This window comes from Diabrotica undecimpunctata, chromosome 5 (assembly GCF_040954645.1).
Source record: "Diabrotica undecimpunctata isolate CICGRU chromosome 5, icDiaUnde3, whole genome shotgun sequence".
Lineage (NCBI taxonomy): Eukaryota > Metazoa > Arthropoda > Insecta > Coleoptera > Chrysomelidae > Diabrotica > Diabrotica undecimpunctata.
In genome coordinates this window covers 141,315,622-141,333,504 of record NC_092807.1, presented here as the reverse complement: position 1 = coordinate 141,333,504, position 17,883 = coordinate 141,315,622, and the positions used below count along the sequence as shown (strand labels likewise).

Sequence of the window (17,883 nt, the reverse complement as noted above, 5' to 3'; positions counted from 1 at the left end):
ATCTGAGTGGAATCTGCTGAAGATTCTAATGTTGGATGGGTCTGAGAAACTGTCCTCTTCTGTAGCAATTTTAACTAGTCGAATTTGACCATCCTTACCAGGAAGAATATCGATTACACGACGAATAGGCCAATTAACACGTTTGTTTTGATCGTTTCCTACGAATACTACCTTCCTCACTTTGACTTGGTGGTTGACATTCGTCTTAGACCACAATCTTAACTGACCGAGATACTCACTTCGAAATCTTCGCCTAAGATCTTGAATAATTTTTGTCAATGCAAAACTTTTCTGAATAAAATTCTTCCATCTACTGCATCACAATCAGAAACACCATCCTCTGTCTAATCTTTAAGGAACATCTATGATGTTAACGGTACAAACTCATTAGCATCTTTTGAAGGGCTGGTAAGTGGTCGGGAATTTATGGTGGGTTCGCAATCATATAATATGATAGTTAATAGACTTTCATAATCAAGCGACGCACGACCTAATACCACAGAATAAATAACAATCAGAATGTCCACTCTCAGATGCCGCCTTTGAAGTTTGTCAGCACGCCATCGCCATATTTTAAACGGAAACATAGACTCAAATTGAGAAATTTGTGACAAGCTACGACAGAACTGTAATTTAAATTTTTATAGATTAATAATTTAGTAAATTTGAAATAATTTAATCTATTATTCAACTAAAATAACGAATAAAATAGTGCATATTATGTCTATGGTTGCCGTAAATAAATTAAACCGGGTTGTTTTTTTATGCACAACAGATAAAATTTCACTGAACAGCACTGGTTCCGACTAAAACATGGCTGATTCCGTCTGCGCGAATGGGATGCGCGTACTTATTTTTTCAAGCAGAGTGGGCATTCTGATTGTTTATTATTCTGTGCTAATACCTTACGTTACGCAATAGTTGCTTTAATATGCTTATAAGCCGTTCTTACCTCACAAATTAATGAACAATAAATAATACCAATCACACAGAATAAATGGTCACAACGAAAGGTCCTTATTTATTCTTCAAACAATAAAAAAAAACCAATATTCTAACTTCTTACTATGTTACAAATACACACAAGTTTGGAATGATTTTTAAAACCCCCGCCCATTGTGACGTCAGACTTAGGTAGTTCATTTTTAGAGGATTTGATCAAATTTAGGATATGACGTCATAAGCAGTCAATTTCGGGTTTGGTCAAATTAATTTTGATGTCTATGAAACATACACTCTTTTACAAGCCCTGATAATTATTTTATTTTCTCAGTGTTAATAGTCCACACGTAGATAATAATGGATGTTTTGCTAATTAGATATTTTTATACATACTATATAATTAAATCAAATTAAATTAAATTAAATTAAATTAAAAAAAAATAAAAAAAAAAATAAATAAATAAAGGAGGCCAAGGCTCATTTTGGGCTGTAGTGCCGTAGAAGAAGAAGATATAATTAAATCACAGTTGGTAAAACATATTTGTGAGATCAAATGAATATTTTAATCACAGAACACGTATTAAGGAAGATAATGATCATAGTACATAAAAAGAAATAGTAGTGCAAGAGAGATAGGGCAGCGGGGAAGTTTGTTTGGACGATTCCAGTCGTACGTAATGGCGGCGGCGCTACAGTCACTCTAGGTGGGGGTATGAGACGCATGTGCCGTGGAAGAATTGAAGTTGAAGAATGAAGGTTGGTGTTGTGTTGGTCTTGGTCTGTTGGTATTGTATTATTTGTATTGTACGCCATTGAAATATTGCAAGTTGAATTTTGTTTTGTTTTGTCTTTGTTGTAATCATCTTATTGATTGTTGATGATTGTTGATCGTTAAAATGGAACAAAATAAAAGAAAAGAAAAAGCCAACCATGTTGTGTTCCTGGTTGTAAGGACCACACAAGCAGTAGATTTCGTTTTCCAAATCCAAAAAATGAAATGGACACGTTGGAATGGTTGAAAGTAATTAAGAGAGGAGTATTAAACAATTATACACCTCTTACTGTTTACAATAAATTTCGTGTTTGCTCTAGACATTTTACAGACGAAGATAAAGTGGATTTTTACCAGCAATAGGTAAGCACTGTACCTCATAGCAAATGTTTGTTAGCAAACTTAAATTAAATAATATTTTGTATGTTTAAACTGTTATTGTTTAAATTAATGTTAATCCTATCATATGAATCTTACTTATATATTTTAAAATCATCAAAACTTATAAATCTAATTGTACTTAATTGTATTCTGCAAATATGACTTTGATTTTTAATATAAGTATTATGAATATTAATTGTAGTTAATTATTATAAATTTTGATGGGCCTTCTGGGCAACATATTATTTGGGTTCATTTCTGATGATGATAAAGATCAAGATATCTAGTACTTGTTTATTTATTAGTCCAACAGATTTATTTATTGGTTATGTTCTGTTAAAATGTATTTAAATTTCAGGCTCTCAGAATGCAGCAGATATTGAAGAAGAAGAAACTCAAACTATAAGGTTTATTGACGTACATGGTAATATCAAATATTCTATATTCTTTGGTAATATATTATAAAAATATGTCTTTACATTTTTCATTCAGTAAGTGTGCCAGATGCTATAACCACTTTCAAAGCTTTGCTTATAAATAATTTTATATCTTTTCATTCACCTGAAAGCAATTGTGAAAATGATGTTAGTGAGGGAGCATTAGATGCATTAGGTTTTTTTTAACAGGTGAGGTATTACCAGGTTGTAAACCTTTGGCACCTGAAGTGAATGTTTCACTTCCTCTTTCAGTTTCAAATGTTATGAGAACTCAGGTGGGAAGGTGTACTGTAACCTATGTTGCAGGATATGTAGCAAAGAAAGTATTGAAGGTTTCCTGTGAGCAATGTAAATATAATATGTTATTTAGAGTAAAGAAAGAGGATACAGATTTCATTGAAATTGAATTGTTTAAATTTTTCACCATTCAACTGTAAAATCCATTCAAATACAGGTATAAATATATGTAAATTTATTGTTAGACTTTCTCTGTATATGTGGTGTAAAAGTGTAAATGCAATTGTAAATGGCAGAGACCAGAAGTTTATTAACTTACTTAAAAATAAACCAGACTACACTATGATAGATCCTATGAAATTAGTAGCTCACAGAAAATATGAAAGTAGGAGAAAACAATTTTGTAAGTACAGGTCATAAGTGTAATTAAATTATTTCCAGTATAAAACTGTACAATTTGTATGTTATTCATTCTTGTTTACAGTTTCATATTTCCATTTTGTTGTAAACAAATAAAATTGTGTTTTCTATTTACTGGACTCATATGGAATCTTTAAAATTCTTTTTATTGTTTTACATATATCTTCATCATCAAACATTTTCCATCTGCTCCTGAATCTAGGTCTTTCACAATTGCTTTCATCTGTATCTACCTTGTCTTATAGAACAAGGGTGAACAGTTTGGGAGAAATGCTATGTCCTTGTCTCGCTCCCCATTGTAGTACATAGTTACATATTTTACTTTAATTATACATAATCACATATTTTCCTTTTATTATACATAGTTACATATTTTACTTTAATTATACTTAGTTACAAATTCATGAAATTCAAAGAAATTGCATATAATTTGTGAACACTGTGTATTTAAAAATTCTCCTTTGATGTAAGTTCTGGAAAGAATGTTACTTACTCTTTGTTTACAAAGGTTTTCAAAACATTTTAATTGTAAATGAATGAGATATTTCACTCGCCATTGTAGTACATAGGTACATATTTTACTCATAAACATAGTTTATTTTTTATTTATATATGTTTGTGTGTAAAATACATTAGATACATAATAAATCTCTAACATATACACACACACACATATATATATATATATATATATATATATATATATATATATATATATATATATATATATATATACAAACATACAAATAGCATAGCAAGACTAAAGAGCCTCATGCTGCTCTGCACTATTCAGTAAATATATAGATGAAACTAGCCTCCCATAGCACATCAGCGTGGTATGGGGGGGAGGGTGAGGAAAGCCTGGGGAGCATTGGGGCTCGAAGGAGTGGTCCCTAATTTACTAGGACCAATCTTTCTCACCTCAATGAATTGTATGCCTGAATGTCCATATGGGTATGCAAGTCTCCGCAGGTAGGGCTTACTTATTTCGGTTGCTGCTTGTGTGTAATTCCATATATCATTTTGCAGGTTGCAGTGAATAGATGGTTAAGTTCAGAATGGAGCCTAGTTTCGTGGATACAGGTGAAGACCACCACAATGGCAGTGATGACGATCTTTATAATTTATTATATCTCTGTGATTCCTCAAATTTTATAAATTACAGAAATAAATAAATTTTTAAGAATATCTGTTTTTTATGTTGATGTTTTAATGTAATGGAAAACAGATATAGTCACAAAATAATAAATAAAAACTTTTCCTGTGCCAAAACATATGTCTCTATCTGATATGTTATACATTTATGGTATACAAAATTGCATAAGTGTATACTACATTTTTGGACAGAGGATATATTTTGGCATAGAATAAGTTTTTATTTATTATTTTATGACTATATTTGTTTTCTATATAATATTCGGAACATTTTGAATTTCCCGCCTAAAATTCAGAAATTTATTTTTTGAATTTCCCGCCTAAAATTCAGTATATCCTTTTTGAATTTCCCGCCTTAAATTCAGAACCTACATTTTGAATTTGCCGCTAAATTTTTAGTTCCCGATTCCGAACTTATTTGGCGCTAGAAACTCTCTCCCCACTTTTTCTCCGGCACTTACCTTACTAGGGGGGGTATATACTATGGATAATGATATGGCGCACCCACGGTTCGTAGACTTACTACGGTTGCCTCTTCCGACTAACCAATGAACATTAAGCCCGAAATTACGTCACGAGAGTACAGTAGTTTGAATCGTAACATTATTAATCGTCATTTTTATGTTTTTGATGTGTGGAAAATAGTAAAGATGGTTATGAAATAAAGATGTCTAGTGGATTATAATACCTAATTATGAAAAACTGTTGATATGTAGGCAGTTTGGTACTTAAAATTAATCAGAACCGGTTGTTAACGTTTATCCAATGTTAATGCAGGATTTACGTAAATCTTGGACTTCAATCTCCATTTTACATTGAAAATTTGTCGCGTATACTGAATTTCCATCAATACTGGATTAACTGTTAAATGAATTACCGAATTACATAACTATTTTTTCTTTTTTTTAATATCTTTCCTACACACTATAACCTGTGCCTGGCATTCTAAAATTTCATCAACATTATTATTACGTTAATACACAATGAAATTTTAAAGTTTTAACCTACCTTATAAAAAGATACGAAGACAATAGGTACGATGTAACTACAATAAATAACGTTTCTTCGATAATTCAAAGTAAGTTTTTTAGAAAACAACACCAAAATTTCATATACAAAAATATAAAGTAAACTGAGATATTTAAGAAACGATAAATAATACAGCAAATAATAAACTGAGAGATAATTACCACGAACAAACTTTGATAATAAATGGATTTTGTATTCTTGTGTACTCTAGTGACGTAACTCAAGCATCCCCACCCCCCACCCCAGTCGGAAGAAGAAACCGTAGTAAGTCTACGAACCGTGATGGCGCACCTGGCGCCATCGAGCAAAAAGACAAAAGAGGGAATGTAAAGGTAGTGGGGGCAAAAATATTGTTAGACAGGAAGTGCCATCTTGAGAGGCCAAATTCCAAATTAAACAAGGAAAGAGAGTCTTTCCTTGTTTAAGAAATCACATTTAGTTGGGTTATGTTATTATTTGTCCCAACTGTCACATGAAATCTTATTTATATTGAAGTTTTTTAACAATTGTTTCACATTTTAGACTGTTATCGTTAATATTTAATTAAAATTTTCTCGTCTAAGACACATTCTGAAAACTATTTTATAGCTACTGTTAATAAGTGTTGGAAAATTTAAATTTGGCGCATTCGCATTTCCGGATATGTTCGCCATCAGAGGCCACTTTTTTGGTCGCCTTTTCATAACGATTAGATTCCCTCTTTTGTCTTTTTGCTCGATGCCTGGCGCACTTTCACTTGTCATTGTCAGTCAGGGAGTCAGGAGCATAGATAAGAGGTCAGGAGTCAGGCCATGTTCTGTGCTCATCACAAATTCACTGTTTGTAGTGGTTCTATAAACTAATAGAAGTTGTAATATATATGGCAATAATTATGTATCCCTCTAGTTGTTGTTAATATTATAGTTTAATTCACGTAAATTTTCTAAATATAATTAGAAAAACAATATAAATAAAACAAAAGATAGATAAAAATAATGTGTGGCACTGTGCTGTCACTGTGGTGGTGATTCCGTAAACTAAACGTAATAAAAATGGCGATACTTGTGTATCGATTTTGTTAAAAATTTAATTGTTTACTTAAATGTGTAAAATATTAACATTTCTAAGTATAATTAAAAAAAAAAGAGTGATACGGTTTGTATAGTGTGTATTAACGTATTTTATAGGGAATAAAAACATGGAAGTCGAAAAGAAATCTGATGAAAATGCCGGTGAGAAAATTGATAAATTAATTTTTACTGAATTATCAAATTCAGAAACGAATGAAAAGGAAAGTGAACCTGCCGGTAATAAAGTTGAGGCGGATGAATCGCCTGTTAAAGAAGTAAATGAACCCAATAAAAATAAACCTGATAACAATGTTCCCAAACCTTCGCCTAAGAAAATTAAACAGGATTCAGACAAATTAAAATTATTAGTTGCTGATGATGACGATGACGATGATGTCCCTGGAGATTTTTTCGATGATTTTTTAAAAGAAGATTTTATGGCTGGATTGGATATAGTAGATGATGATGATTGGGATGAAGAAGAAAGTAAAAAGATGCAGGAATCCAGATTGATTAAGAAAGCGAAATCTACTGAAATAGAAGTACCTCAAACTAAAAACTTAACTGTTAAAGGTAATGTAGTAAAAACAAAGGAGTTAAGAAGAGATCCAGAAAAAACCAAAAGAGCTATAGAAATGGATAAAGCAAAACAAAAAAAGGATAGAGACAGTAAAATATTATCAGAGAAAGTTAAGTTGTCTCAGACAGGGTTAGTGCCACCAGGAATGGAGATGGAAATGGACATACCTGAAATTAAAAAAGATTCACCTTTGCAGATGAAGAAAGAAGAAATATCTCGGAAAGCTTCACAAGAAAAATTATTTGTGAAATCCACATCAAGAAATAGTTCTTCCTCAAGGGATGGAAATTTGGTACAGAAAAAATTAAATAGAAATCAAGGATTTGGAGGGCATTCCACATTAGGGCCTAAAAGTCCGAATAATACATCTAGAAGTCCAAAACATATATCTAAAACTCTTAGGAGACAATCTAGAAGTCCTAGAAAAAGGTCTAGAAGTCCTAGAAACAGATCTAGAAGTCCTAGAAACAGATCTAGAAGTCCTAGAAACAGATCTAGTCCCAGAAAAAGATCTAGAAGTCCTAGACCTTTTTATACAGCTAGAAGTAATAGGCGTAGATCTAAGAGTCCTCTATATAGAGGTGGCAAAAGAACAGAAAGAAATAGAAACAGTAGGAGTCGTAGTCATGAATTTAGAAAACGTAGACGATCTAGATCTCCAACATGGAGATATGCAGAAAAGAAATCATTTTTACAAGAAATCGCTGAAAAACTAAATGAAACCAGGCATTTTAATGTATCATACGAGCCTCATTTACCAACAGGATATCCCTATGTAGCAAACTCAATTGTGCCTGTAGAAACAGGTAATCCTTCCCAAGTGGCATTTTCTCAAGTTACACCCTCTCCAGTGGGATTCCCTGAAGTTAAACCTCCAGTTCAGTTCCCTCAACTGTCTACACAATATCCTACTCCAGTTAGGTATGAGAGGTATGATCAAAATTTCTTTATTGGTGAAGCTCAGATTCCTTCAAATGTTGCCAATTCATTTACTATACCTATGCTGAATATGCCGCTACCAAACAATATTCAGGTTCCACAAATGGGGGATAATCTTACAGATCCTAAGAACATCCTGATGTCTACTTCGAACCCAACAAAACCTCAAGAATCAAGTAATAGTCAAGAGGACATGCAAAAAGTAATGACTGATTAAACTATTGAACATGTTACTTATTTGATCTGTTTAAATTGTTTTAGCTTTTTGAAGAGAAGAAAATTTCTTTGACTGATTTTCTGGCTGTAACTGCAAAACCTGAAGGTTAGTTATAATTTTATTTCTCATTATTAAGTAAGGTGAATATATTTTTTTTTGTCTTCTGATTTCCCCATTGTAACATTGTTCCCCATAATTATAATTTAATTACTCTAATTTTTTGTAATAAAAGTAATGTTTAGCTTAAAAACAATATTGTAAGCAAAATGCTATACTTTTCATAAATTAGTAGACCAATTTTCATTAAATACTAAATTACTAATAAATATTTACTAAATATCTCTTAAACAAATTACTGTGAAGAGTATTCTTTGATATGCACAGTCTGGTACTGGTAAGACCTTACCAGTTCAGTCTCTAATATTTAACCCGGCATCCGACAGGTGAATTTTTTTTTTCACTAACAGACAATTGGTGTGAAAAGTTAAAGAATTTTTAATTTGAGCAATCACACCCCAGCACCTGAAAAAGTTAAAGAATTCCAAAAAATATATTTACCTTTATTTTTTATTAATTATTATTGTAATTTGTAATACACAACATGTAATCAATAATATTATATGAGTTTAAATTAAATTAAAGTCAAAAGAAAAATGATTTTATTTATAATTAATAAAACAAAGATGGCTAAATTAGTAAACAATATGAACTTGAATAATTACTCAAAATCTGTACAGTCCTTACAATAGATTTGGACATGTTCAAGACAGAGGTAAATCTCGCATATGTATTTGGTTTTTCTGTCACGAACACGAGGACGCTTAGAACATCTTCCCTGCTGACCTGGTCTCCTTCTCTTGGGTACTGGCTCTGATTGTTCACCCAAAACATGTCTTATAGAACTACGCAGTTCTTGAGTTAACCTCAGATTTGTTACTCTATTCCGTTGATTGTCTTCTATTAATTGTTTTCCTAACTCTTTTAGGAAAATTCTAGCAATTTTTACGTCATTATTGTTCACTCTGTAAATTATTTGGGCATTAATTCCTGCAGTATTGAGAAAGGAGAAAAAGATTGTTAGTGGCCAGCGGCGACTCCGACGTGAAACACTGTAAGATGCGGACATTTCATCCACGACATCAACACCACACTTACTAAAATTATAAAAAGATACTATCTCAGGAACTTTCTTCTCCGTATCACCCACCGAATTATCATGATGGAGAGATGACATCAATAATGTCACTTTTCCCTTTTTTGAGTGATAGCATATTAGTGTACAATTTTCTTGAAACCCAAACAGTGTAGAATACAAATCTCTATTGCGTACATTTAAAAATTCTGGAGGTATGTGTGGCTTATTTTTTCTAACTGTTCCAACCGCAGTGAGTATTTTGTAGGTTTTCGAGGAGTTCGTAGCTAGTATACCAGTTGTCAAACGTCACGTTCCGTTTTATTCCAGATATCGGGGCAACTAGATGGTCTACAATATCTTTAGGGCTATTGCTTAGTCTAAAAGGTCCATCTGGCTGCTGACCAACATAAACCTCCATATTTACAAGCTAGTATGTACATGCATCTACCAAAGCATGTACTTTTATACCATACTTAGCTGGTTTGTTTCATATATATTGTCTAAAACTGCAGCAGCCACAAAACGCCTCCAATTTTTCGTTGATTGTTACATATTGAGAAGGTGTATAGGCGTTCTTACAGTTATCTACAAATCAGTCAACAATTCCTCAAATATGTGCCAGTTTCAATCTGTCAGCCCTGTTCTTTTTATGATAAGTATAATAGGCCAAGTGCAGCTTTTATTTCTGAAGGATTTGTTTCTCCAAAGTGGTTTGAATCTTTCCATTTTTAGTCTTTTCTCTTATTCTTTCATTAGTGCATGTAACAATGTCAACAATCATTTGTTCAGATATAAATAACCGAAAACATTTGATAGGAGTTCTGGCGGATTTAGCATACATTTTAACACCAGGTAGATATGTTATAAGGTTTTCAGATAAGAAAGCTATCTAGCCGCTGTTGCCATTACATGCAAAATTTTCGTATGTTTTAGGCGCTTCAGTATTGTTGGGGTGTATGACACCCCACCTGTCGGATCTCGGGTTAAAAGCATTAGTTTGATATCAACAGTTCATCTAAATTCAGCTTTTGTCTTAATTAATACATTCACTTAACCAACTGGATTAATTGTTCTTGGTATTTCATGGAATATATTATGTGTTTATTTTTACATTTTAATATTTTGAGAAATTACAAAAGCTGTTGGTATTGGTGGAAATTTCTCCTTAGTTGTCCGTTTGACTGATAATAGTTTTTGTATTTGCTAGTATCATATGAGTTTTTGTATCGTTCATCATTTTCATCCCACTTTTACCAGTTTCTATTCAATAAACGGTTTTTATTTTTTGAATGTTTCTTTATTCATTAAGCATGAAAATCCATATTTTGTTTTATTGAGTTTACTGGCACTGCAAAAACTGTGGCTTATTAAGTTTGTTTTTTCTTAAAGAACTTTTTATTTTATTTTTATAAACTTTCTCTGTCTTCTCTAAAAGTTCTCTTAAATGTTGACACCACATAATCCATGTATATCAGCTTAGGATGCTATTTTCTACATGTTTAGCATAGGCACTTATTCCTGATCTGATTCAAACCTAGCTTACCATAAATTAAATTTATCATCATGTATTGTTTTCTTCCATAACATTAAGTTTGATTCCATGTTGTTTTTCCTCTCTTGTATGTCCCTTAAACACTTTTATTTTCCGACTATAGTTCTCACAATTATCATTCAAACAGTATTTAGGACATTAAATGTTATCTAAGTGTTTCAAAGTTTTTAATAAGTATTTGAACATGCAATAATTTTTTATTAAAGTTTTCGTATACCTTGTAAGTTTATCATGTAAACAAAAAAAATTAAATATTTAGTACAAGAACAAATAGATATATTTGTAATAATCAAAGAATGTTTTGTAAGTTCTTGATTTTCTGATTGAGTTCATCCTGATAAAAGAAACTTCTAGAAACTGCTTCAAACTTTTAGAACTACAAGTAGTGTGAATGATCCTAAAAGTGAAAGTGTTCTGTGCTAAAGACTTGTTTTGCCAATTCATCATATTAGGATTGATTGTAACTTCAAACACAAGTAGTTGACGTATCACATGATGTGTGATACGCAGTGGTTTTCTGAATAGTCTCCTCAAAATTTTAAGAAAATGTAAGTACATATTACTCTTTTCACATCAGATGCATCATTTATTTGGAACAAATTTTTAATGATGTATGTATTTTGTATGTGAAAAATATAGTTTATATTAGCCCTCCTACAACACAGATAAAAATTGAAAGAAACAAATTAGCTGCTCATTTCAGCCAATATCTCCAAGTCTGTTATGCAATGTGAGGAAGCCTTTTGAAAAAAATGGTAGATTGAGCATTTTAGACAGTGGATGTCATCGCATACATTTATTGTAATACTGCACTTTCAACATTGTTTTAACTGGTATTTAAAGATGTATTTTAATTTTTCAGTCTGTCATTTCTTTTTAAAAGGTCATAAGATTATCATCAACTTATTGTATCAATATCAATATGCTTAATACTGTAATAATGCTATTCATATGGCATTGATTCAAAGGTTTTATTAATTATACTGTAACTTTACCATAACTGTTACAATAATATTGTAGATTTCAATCACTGTCACAAATGAATCACTTGTATTATTAACAAAAATTGTTAATTCTTCAGTATTTATATCAACTCTACATGTTCAGTTTCCAAACACTTTTCTTTGGCTTTTTTTACTTTTTCACAAGGTTTCTTTCAGTTACCTAGAGTGAATGGTAATTTTCTGTTCAAACAACAGGTTCAACCTGAAATAAACATTTTGTTTTGCAATTCTATTTTTTGTGTCTACGCCAACTCATTTGCATTGGGTTTAAGTCTGGGTGGTATGGCATAAATTTTAAAGAAACATGTCCACTTTCTTGAACAACTTTCTCTAATTTATATCTAATTCGTATACTGTTTGTGTCATTTGATAATTGGACAAAATTGCCGTTTAAATATTGTAGTTAGTAATGGTATATTTTTCTTGTCAATCAAAATATATCTGCTTTTGTAGAATTACTAATGTACACTCTATTAATTTGTAAGGGATGTCACAAATTGGTATCTTTTGCAGGGTATACCGAATACTACAGTACAGAAAGTACAGTACATACAAAAAAAAAGTAGTTAATATGCCATGACTTACTTTTTTTTGTTAAAGTAACGATTGCCCATTCAAATCATCAATAGCTCCCCATAATTATTTTTTTACTTAAAAAAAAAATATTCAACTATAATGTATATAATGTAAAAATATTGCACTATGTACAATCGCATATCTTCTTTACTGCAGATGTTACAAAGAAAACAATCCCAAGATTCTTCATTACTGATTTTTTTTGTCATACTGCTCGTTGCTTTTTTCACAAATTTTATTGGATTATTCAATTTTGGTATTGGTGTTAACAAATCTTTGGTAACTTGATGGGCTTTACTTTTAATTGGCTCTCCCTTTACGGTGGATAAATTAATTTCCGGTGTAATCAGCAGTCCTATATCTTTACAAGAACTATTTAAGCATTTGGAGTAAGAAGTTTTTACTTGATTAGACCCCGGATTACATTTTGTTTTTTCTTTTGTAACCGTATTGCCTCTCTGTTTATATTTTTATTCAATTAGTCATCTTCAGAGCTGCTGCTCCTCTTAGATCTTTTCATAGGTACATCTTTACTAAAGACATCGTCTAGTGAGTCATCGTAAAGACTAAAATCTGATAATAATTCGCTACCTGAGACAGTAATTAAACGCTTCTTTTTTTTTGTTATTAGTTTTCTCTTGCACTAGATATCCGCTTGTACTCGCCTCGATTTTATATGCGGGTTCAACCGACTTGCTAGAACTTCTAACATCTGATAAATCTTGGAAGCTACTTTGATTTACTTCGTTTCCTTCTCTGTGACTGATTAAACGTGGTGCAAAGGCAGCTTCAGGTGTAGCGTCTGGTTTAAACGGATAAATCCCGGTAAATGCAAAACCGGAGATAATGTTTGATGGTGTCATTGTTTTTAGCTAAAATATAGTAAAAAATTTCTCCAAACCTCATTTTGGAAATCGCCTTGCCACGGTTTATTATTAAAAACTGTAGAACTTCTTGGTCCCAAAATGTCTTAAACACTGATTTGTCCATAGGTTGCAACTCGTGTGACGTGTTGCTAGGAAGACAAAATAAAGTTATGTCAATGCGGTTATCTGCCTCAACTATGGAAATATCTAGTAGGGTAGGACCAGGGTTTCTGAATGAAAAGAAATGGTCAAGCTACAAAACAAATGCTTCGCATGTCGTACTACCTTTATTTGTGACAATAGCTTTTGAGTCAGGTGGGCAAGTAATCAGACCATCTAGATTTAAACCTTTGGCCTTTAAATACCACAAAAGGCGGTACAGGTTGACCAAGCGCATTTCCGTAACCTACAATTGACATTTTTTCTCCGTGCTCGGATGCGGTTAAATCTACCCGTTTTTCTCCCCTTTTAACAAAAACAATTTGTTCTTTATGGATTATCAATCTGCATCCTTTTTTCGTTCGTAATATATGTACATCCAGGTTTGTCAAATAGGTTTAGTTTTTCTGTGGTATCTATAAGTTTATGAAAGAAGTCATCAACGAATATTATATTCATTTTTGGGGCTCGAGCCGTATTCATTAGTTGAGCTTTTCACCTAGCTACGTCTAGGTGGCCGCACAATAATTACTTAAGCCATATTCTACCAGCTTTATTTGACTCTTTAGAAAACGGATTATGTATATGATTTGTTGTAGCGTAAGAAAACACAATTTTCATTAGAATCTTGCTTGTAATAAGCATACCTACTTCAACTAATATGTAAATTCTTTCGACAAGATCATTTTCTTGTGTTGCAGACAACACCGGTGATCTTCCAAACTTTCTTACGGGATTATGTGTTCTGTGATAAAGAACTAGCGTTTAGCGAGGAATGTTATAATGCTTGGCAGCCTCTTTGATTGACATTCCGTTCGCTATAATTTGCAGCGCCGAGCGTAGATCTTTTTCTGATCACTCAGCTCGTTTTCTTGACATTCTGCAAAAAAGTTCAATATTTAGTCCCTAATATTGACACTGGTAATATTAGGAATTATTAGTAATGGCAATATTAGGAACAAATGACGTTTAGAAAAAAAATCCGTAAGTTAAAATTTCATTTGAAATAATTCATGCAATTCATAAAATAATAAACACTGGAGTGTACTTACCTAAACTAAAAAAAAAAAAAAAAATTAATATATCTTGCACAGGGTCAACGGGAAAAGCAGGTTTATTTAGCTTCTACATCTAATCGATACCATAGACTAAAACTGCCGAATAGAAAACACGTTGCTGATAGACAAAGACACTTCCCACTGTTTCCACCTTAGTTGCAGCGTCGATACTATCTGTAATACGGGGGCGGCACAATTAAGAACAGTGGCAATATTTAGCGCAGCTACCTTATTTTGAGAACTAATTCCGAAGTGGAGATTAACCTTTAATTGTAGCTTATTCTCATAAAAATAGTAATTATATCTTATCTCTATCGTTGGTCCGGTTGGTGTTTCTCTTCTGCTTTCTTTTTAATGACTGCTTGGATGTAATTGTGAACACTATTCTATCCCTCAGTACTTCCCGTTATTTTCACGATCATCTCTCTTACAGTCACAGGGTTCATACCTATTTCTTTATACATTCTGTTTCTCTTCACTTTACATCTATTATACTCCAGTATTGTGTGAGTAACAATGTCGGATTATTCGCAGTATAGGCATTTATCTGTATCTGTCTTTCTGAACCTATAAAGATACGCCCTAAAACAGACAATCTACCCAGTCCCTTAGTCTCGGGATCAGCATCTTGGTCCACTGGGCAACATCTTCCTTGTTATTCCACTGTTCTTGCCATCTTCCCATTGATCTTTCCCTTTCTTCTTTTTTATAGCTGTTGTCAAATGCTCTATCCTCTCATAGAGATGTCTCTTTTCTACTGCTAACACATGCAGAGGAACACAACCTGTGATAGCCCACAAAGCCGCCGCAGATACAGTCCTGTACTACCTGTCTACTTTTGTAATGAGCCTAATATTAGATATCTATATTTAAATATAATGAAAAATATTATTAATTATTGTGTATTTATACAATAATTATTGTACTCTACATATTTAAAGTGGTAATTTAATTATTAAATTAGCGTTTTGGATATTTTGTATTGTGTGTGAAAGAAAAGTTAGATTTTCCTACTGTTCTTTATATATTTTTTACTTTATATGCCCTGGGGGGTGGGGTTAACTCCCAAAACCTCAAAAAAAGAATTATATATTTGTTAGCTTGCTTCTTACATGTGATAAGCCCATCTTATGTGTGTGCGATTAGAACAAGGTTTCCGCACACTGATTCAAAATGAATTATTATTTTTAAATTATTGATTCCATTTTTTATGTATTCGCTTTTCGCTTTTATGTATCAGCAGTTCTACGGAAAGTGTGCACCTTGCAACACCTAAGTATTATATGAAAACAGTCAGCAGACCTGTGGACTTAACCAATTCCCATACAGTATGCAACATCAACTAGCGATGAAGAATTCGCAGGATTCGATGAGAGCGAGCAAAATAAAGAAAATCCTTGACAAGACGTCAAAAAAAAATTAAAAAGAAGAAAAGTGAATGTAACAAATATACCATCACAGTAACAAATAACAAATTTAGTTTTCCAACACCGCCAGACCAAGAGGAAGAAGAAGCCCCTAAAACTAACAAAAACATAAATAAAACATCAAAACCACCTCCAATATACATATACGGGGTGCTTAAATACGATGAAATGATAAAACAGATAGATCTAATAGCAGAAAACACACAATACATCACAAAATCCTTAGCAGACATGGTAAACAACATGGACAACACTGCCAAACCTTATATTGATAAAACGAAAATATCGAGTAGAGTCTAAAAAATGTAAAAATATACAGAAAACAAAATATTAACAGAAAAATTCATCAAATACCTGGCTATTGTGATATCCTGAACACAGTTAAATTTTGCTTATTTCCTTGTATTATTACCATTTATTGAAAATTGTTTACTAACTTTAATATAGTCTTAACTAACAGATTAATCTTAAGCTGATGCTATTTTTGTATCCAAATCTTTTTTTTTTTTTCAGTTTACGCTGCCAGTCCTGAAAATTTGAAAGAGAAAATAAAAGGTAAGTTTATTATTTTAGGCTTTTAAAGTTTTTTTTTATGTAATTAAGACAAGGGACCATTATACTCGTCATTAAAGCGAGTCATTGTTTCCACATCTTTGCCAATTGTTATAATTTGTATTGATTTGTATAGAATATTTTACATAATGAATATACTGGATTGCAGTAATAAGACGGTGTCAAGACGCCATTGAGTATCTGGAACAAAGAGAAAACAAATTTTCTGGGCCGTTATTGATTCAAAAGAAACCTAAGTCCAACTACAACCCCGAAGAGTTTCAATCTCCTTTGAAGCAGAGTTTTCAATTGAAGGTTCCATTCACAGAAGTTCCTACACCTGAAAATCAAAGAAACGCGTTTACTGAATATATACAAAAACTTCTGGATCAAATAGGACTGCCTGAAGAAGTAATTGTTATTGATGATCATATCACCTCAGATGGTGAAGCTAGTATTCAAAACAAATCCTCTCCTTCTCCAGCTCCTATAGTTTTCCCTCAAAAACCAAAATCAGTTGAGGTAACAACATCAAATAGCTATGTTAAAAATCGTCTGCAAAAACTGACCCAAACTGATCCTTATACATGTAAATCTTGTGATGAGCGGAAAAAAAAACTAGTAAAATCTGTTGGTGTTCAAAGCGCATCTGCATCCTTTTCCTTTTCTGTTAGTACACAAGTTAGAGAAGAAGATTTTTATGATGCAATTCCTAAAAACCAATCATTGGCTTCGTTAACTCCTGCTCAGTTATTGGGAAGATCTGGAAGGGGTCCCGAATTGGATATGCCACCTAGACCTGTACCCTACCCTTATTTTGATCCAAGGAGTAACTGGGATCATAGCCGATGGCAGATTTAATTATTTTTAAGAATTTTTGTATTATACATTTCTTATTATGTTTAAGACATGAAAATCTGTACAAAATAAGCAGTATGTAGTTCCAATTTGTATCTGGTACAATGTAATTGCATGTAATTTCACTTCTAAATATATGTTAAATAACAAGATGTTTTTATTTAATGTTTCCAAACAAAAACATATGCGTATTTCTATGTAAATTGCATTTTCTTTTATTCTTTCCTGTCTTTAATTATTTTTCTTTTAATGATTATTACTTAATCCTTTGAAGGTTCACTACTTATCTATTCCTGCAATATGTTCAATTTTTTGGGAATGTTTTGTTTTTTTGCTAAGGACTTCATTACTGTTAAGATGCTCCAGCTTCTGGATAAAGTTGTACTTCAAAATAGCCTCTTAACCCTTAACTGGTCTGGCGTCATCTCACAGACTACGTTTCATAAATAAATGATATTTTTTGACCAACAAAGTTTCTCTATGATTTCTAGTTCTACATGTTCCTTTTTCTAGTGAATCGATAAGACGGTCATAAAAC

General features: G+C 32.2%; 1 protein-coding gene and 1 long non-coding RNA gene across 2 annotated transcripts; both read left to right on the top strand.

Annotated features, from left to right (window-relative positions):
- The first annotated feature begins 1,704 nt into the window (after positions 1-1,704).
- On the top strand, positions 1,705-4,377 carry LOC140441891 (uncharacterized). Its single transcript, XR_011951047.1, has 2 exons — positions 1,705-2,077; positions 2,454-4,377. It is a non-coding gene; the product is annotated as an uncharacterized lncRNA (long non-coding RNA).
- Positions 4,378-6,144: 1,767 nt separating this feature from the next.
- Positions 6,145-17,495, top strand: LOC140441890 (uncharacterized). Its single transcript, XM_072532867.1, has 4 exons — positions 6,145-8,143; positions 8,203-8,263; positions 16,449-16,490; positions 16,657-17,495. Exons 1-4 carry the CDS (start codon positions 6,551-6,553, stop codon positions 17,346-17,348), a joined length of 2,388 nt encoding a protein of 795 aa, XP_072388968.1. The 5' UTR covers positions 6,145-6,550; the 3' UTR covers positions 17,349-17,495.
- Positions 17,496-17,883: the final 388 nt, after the last annotated feature.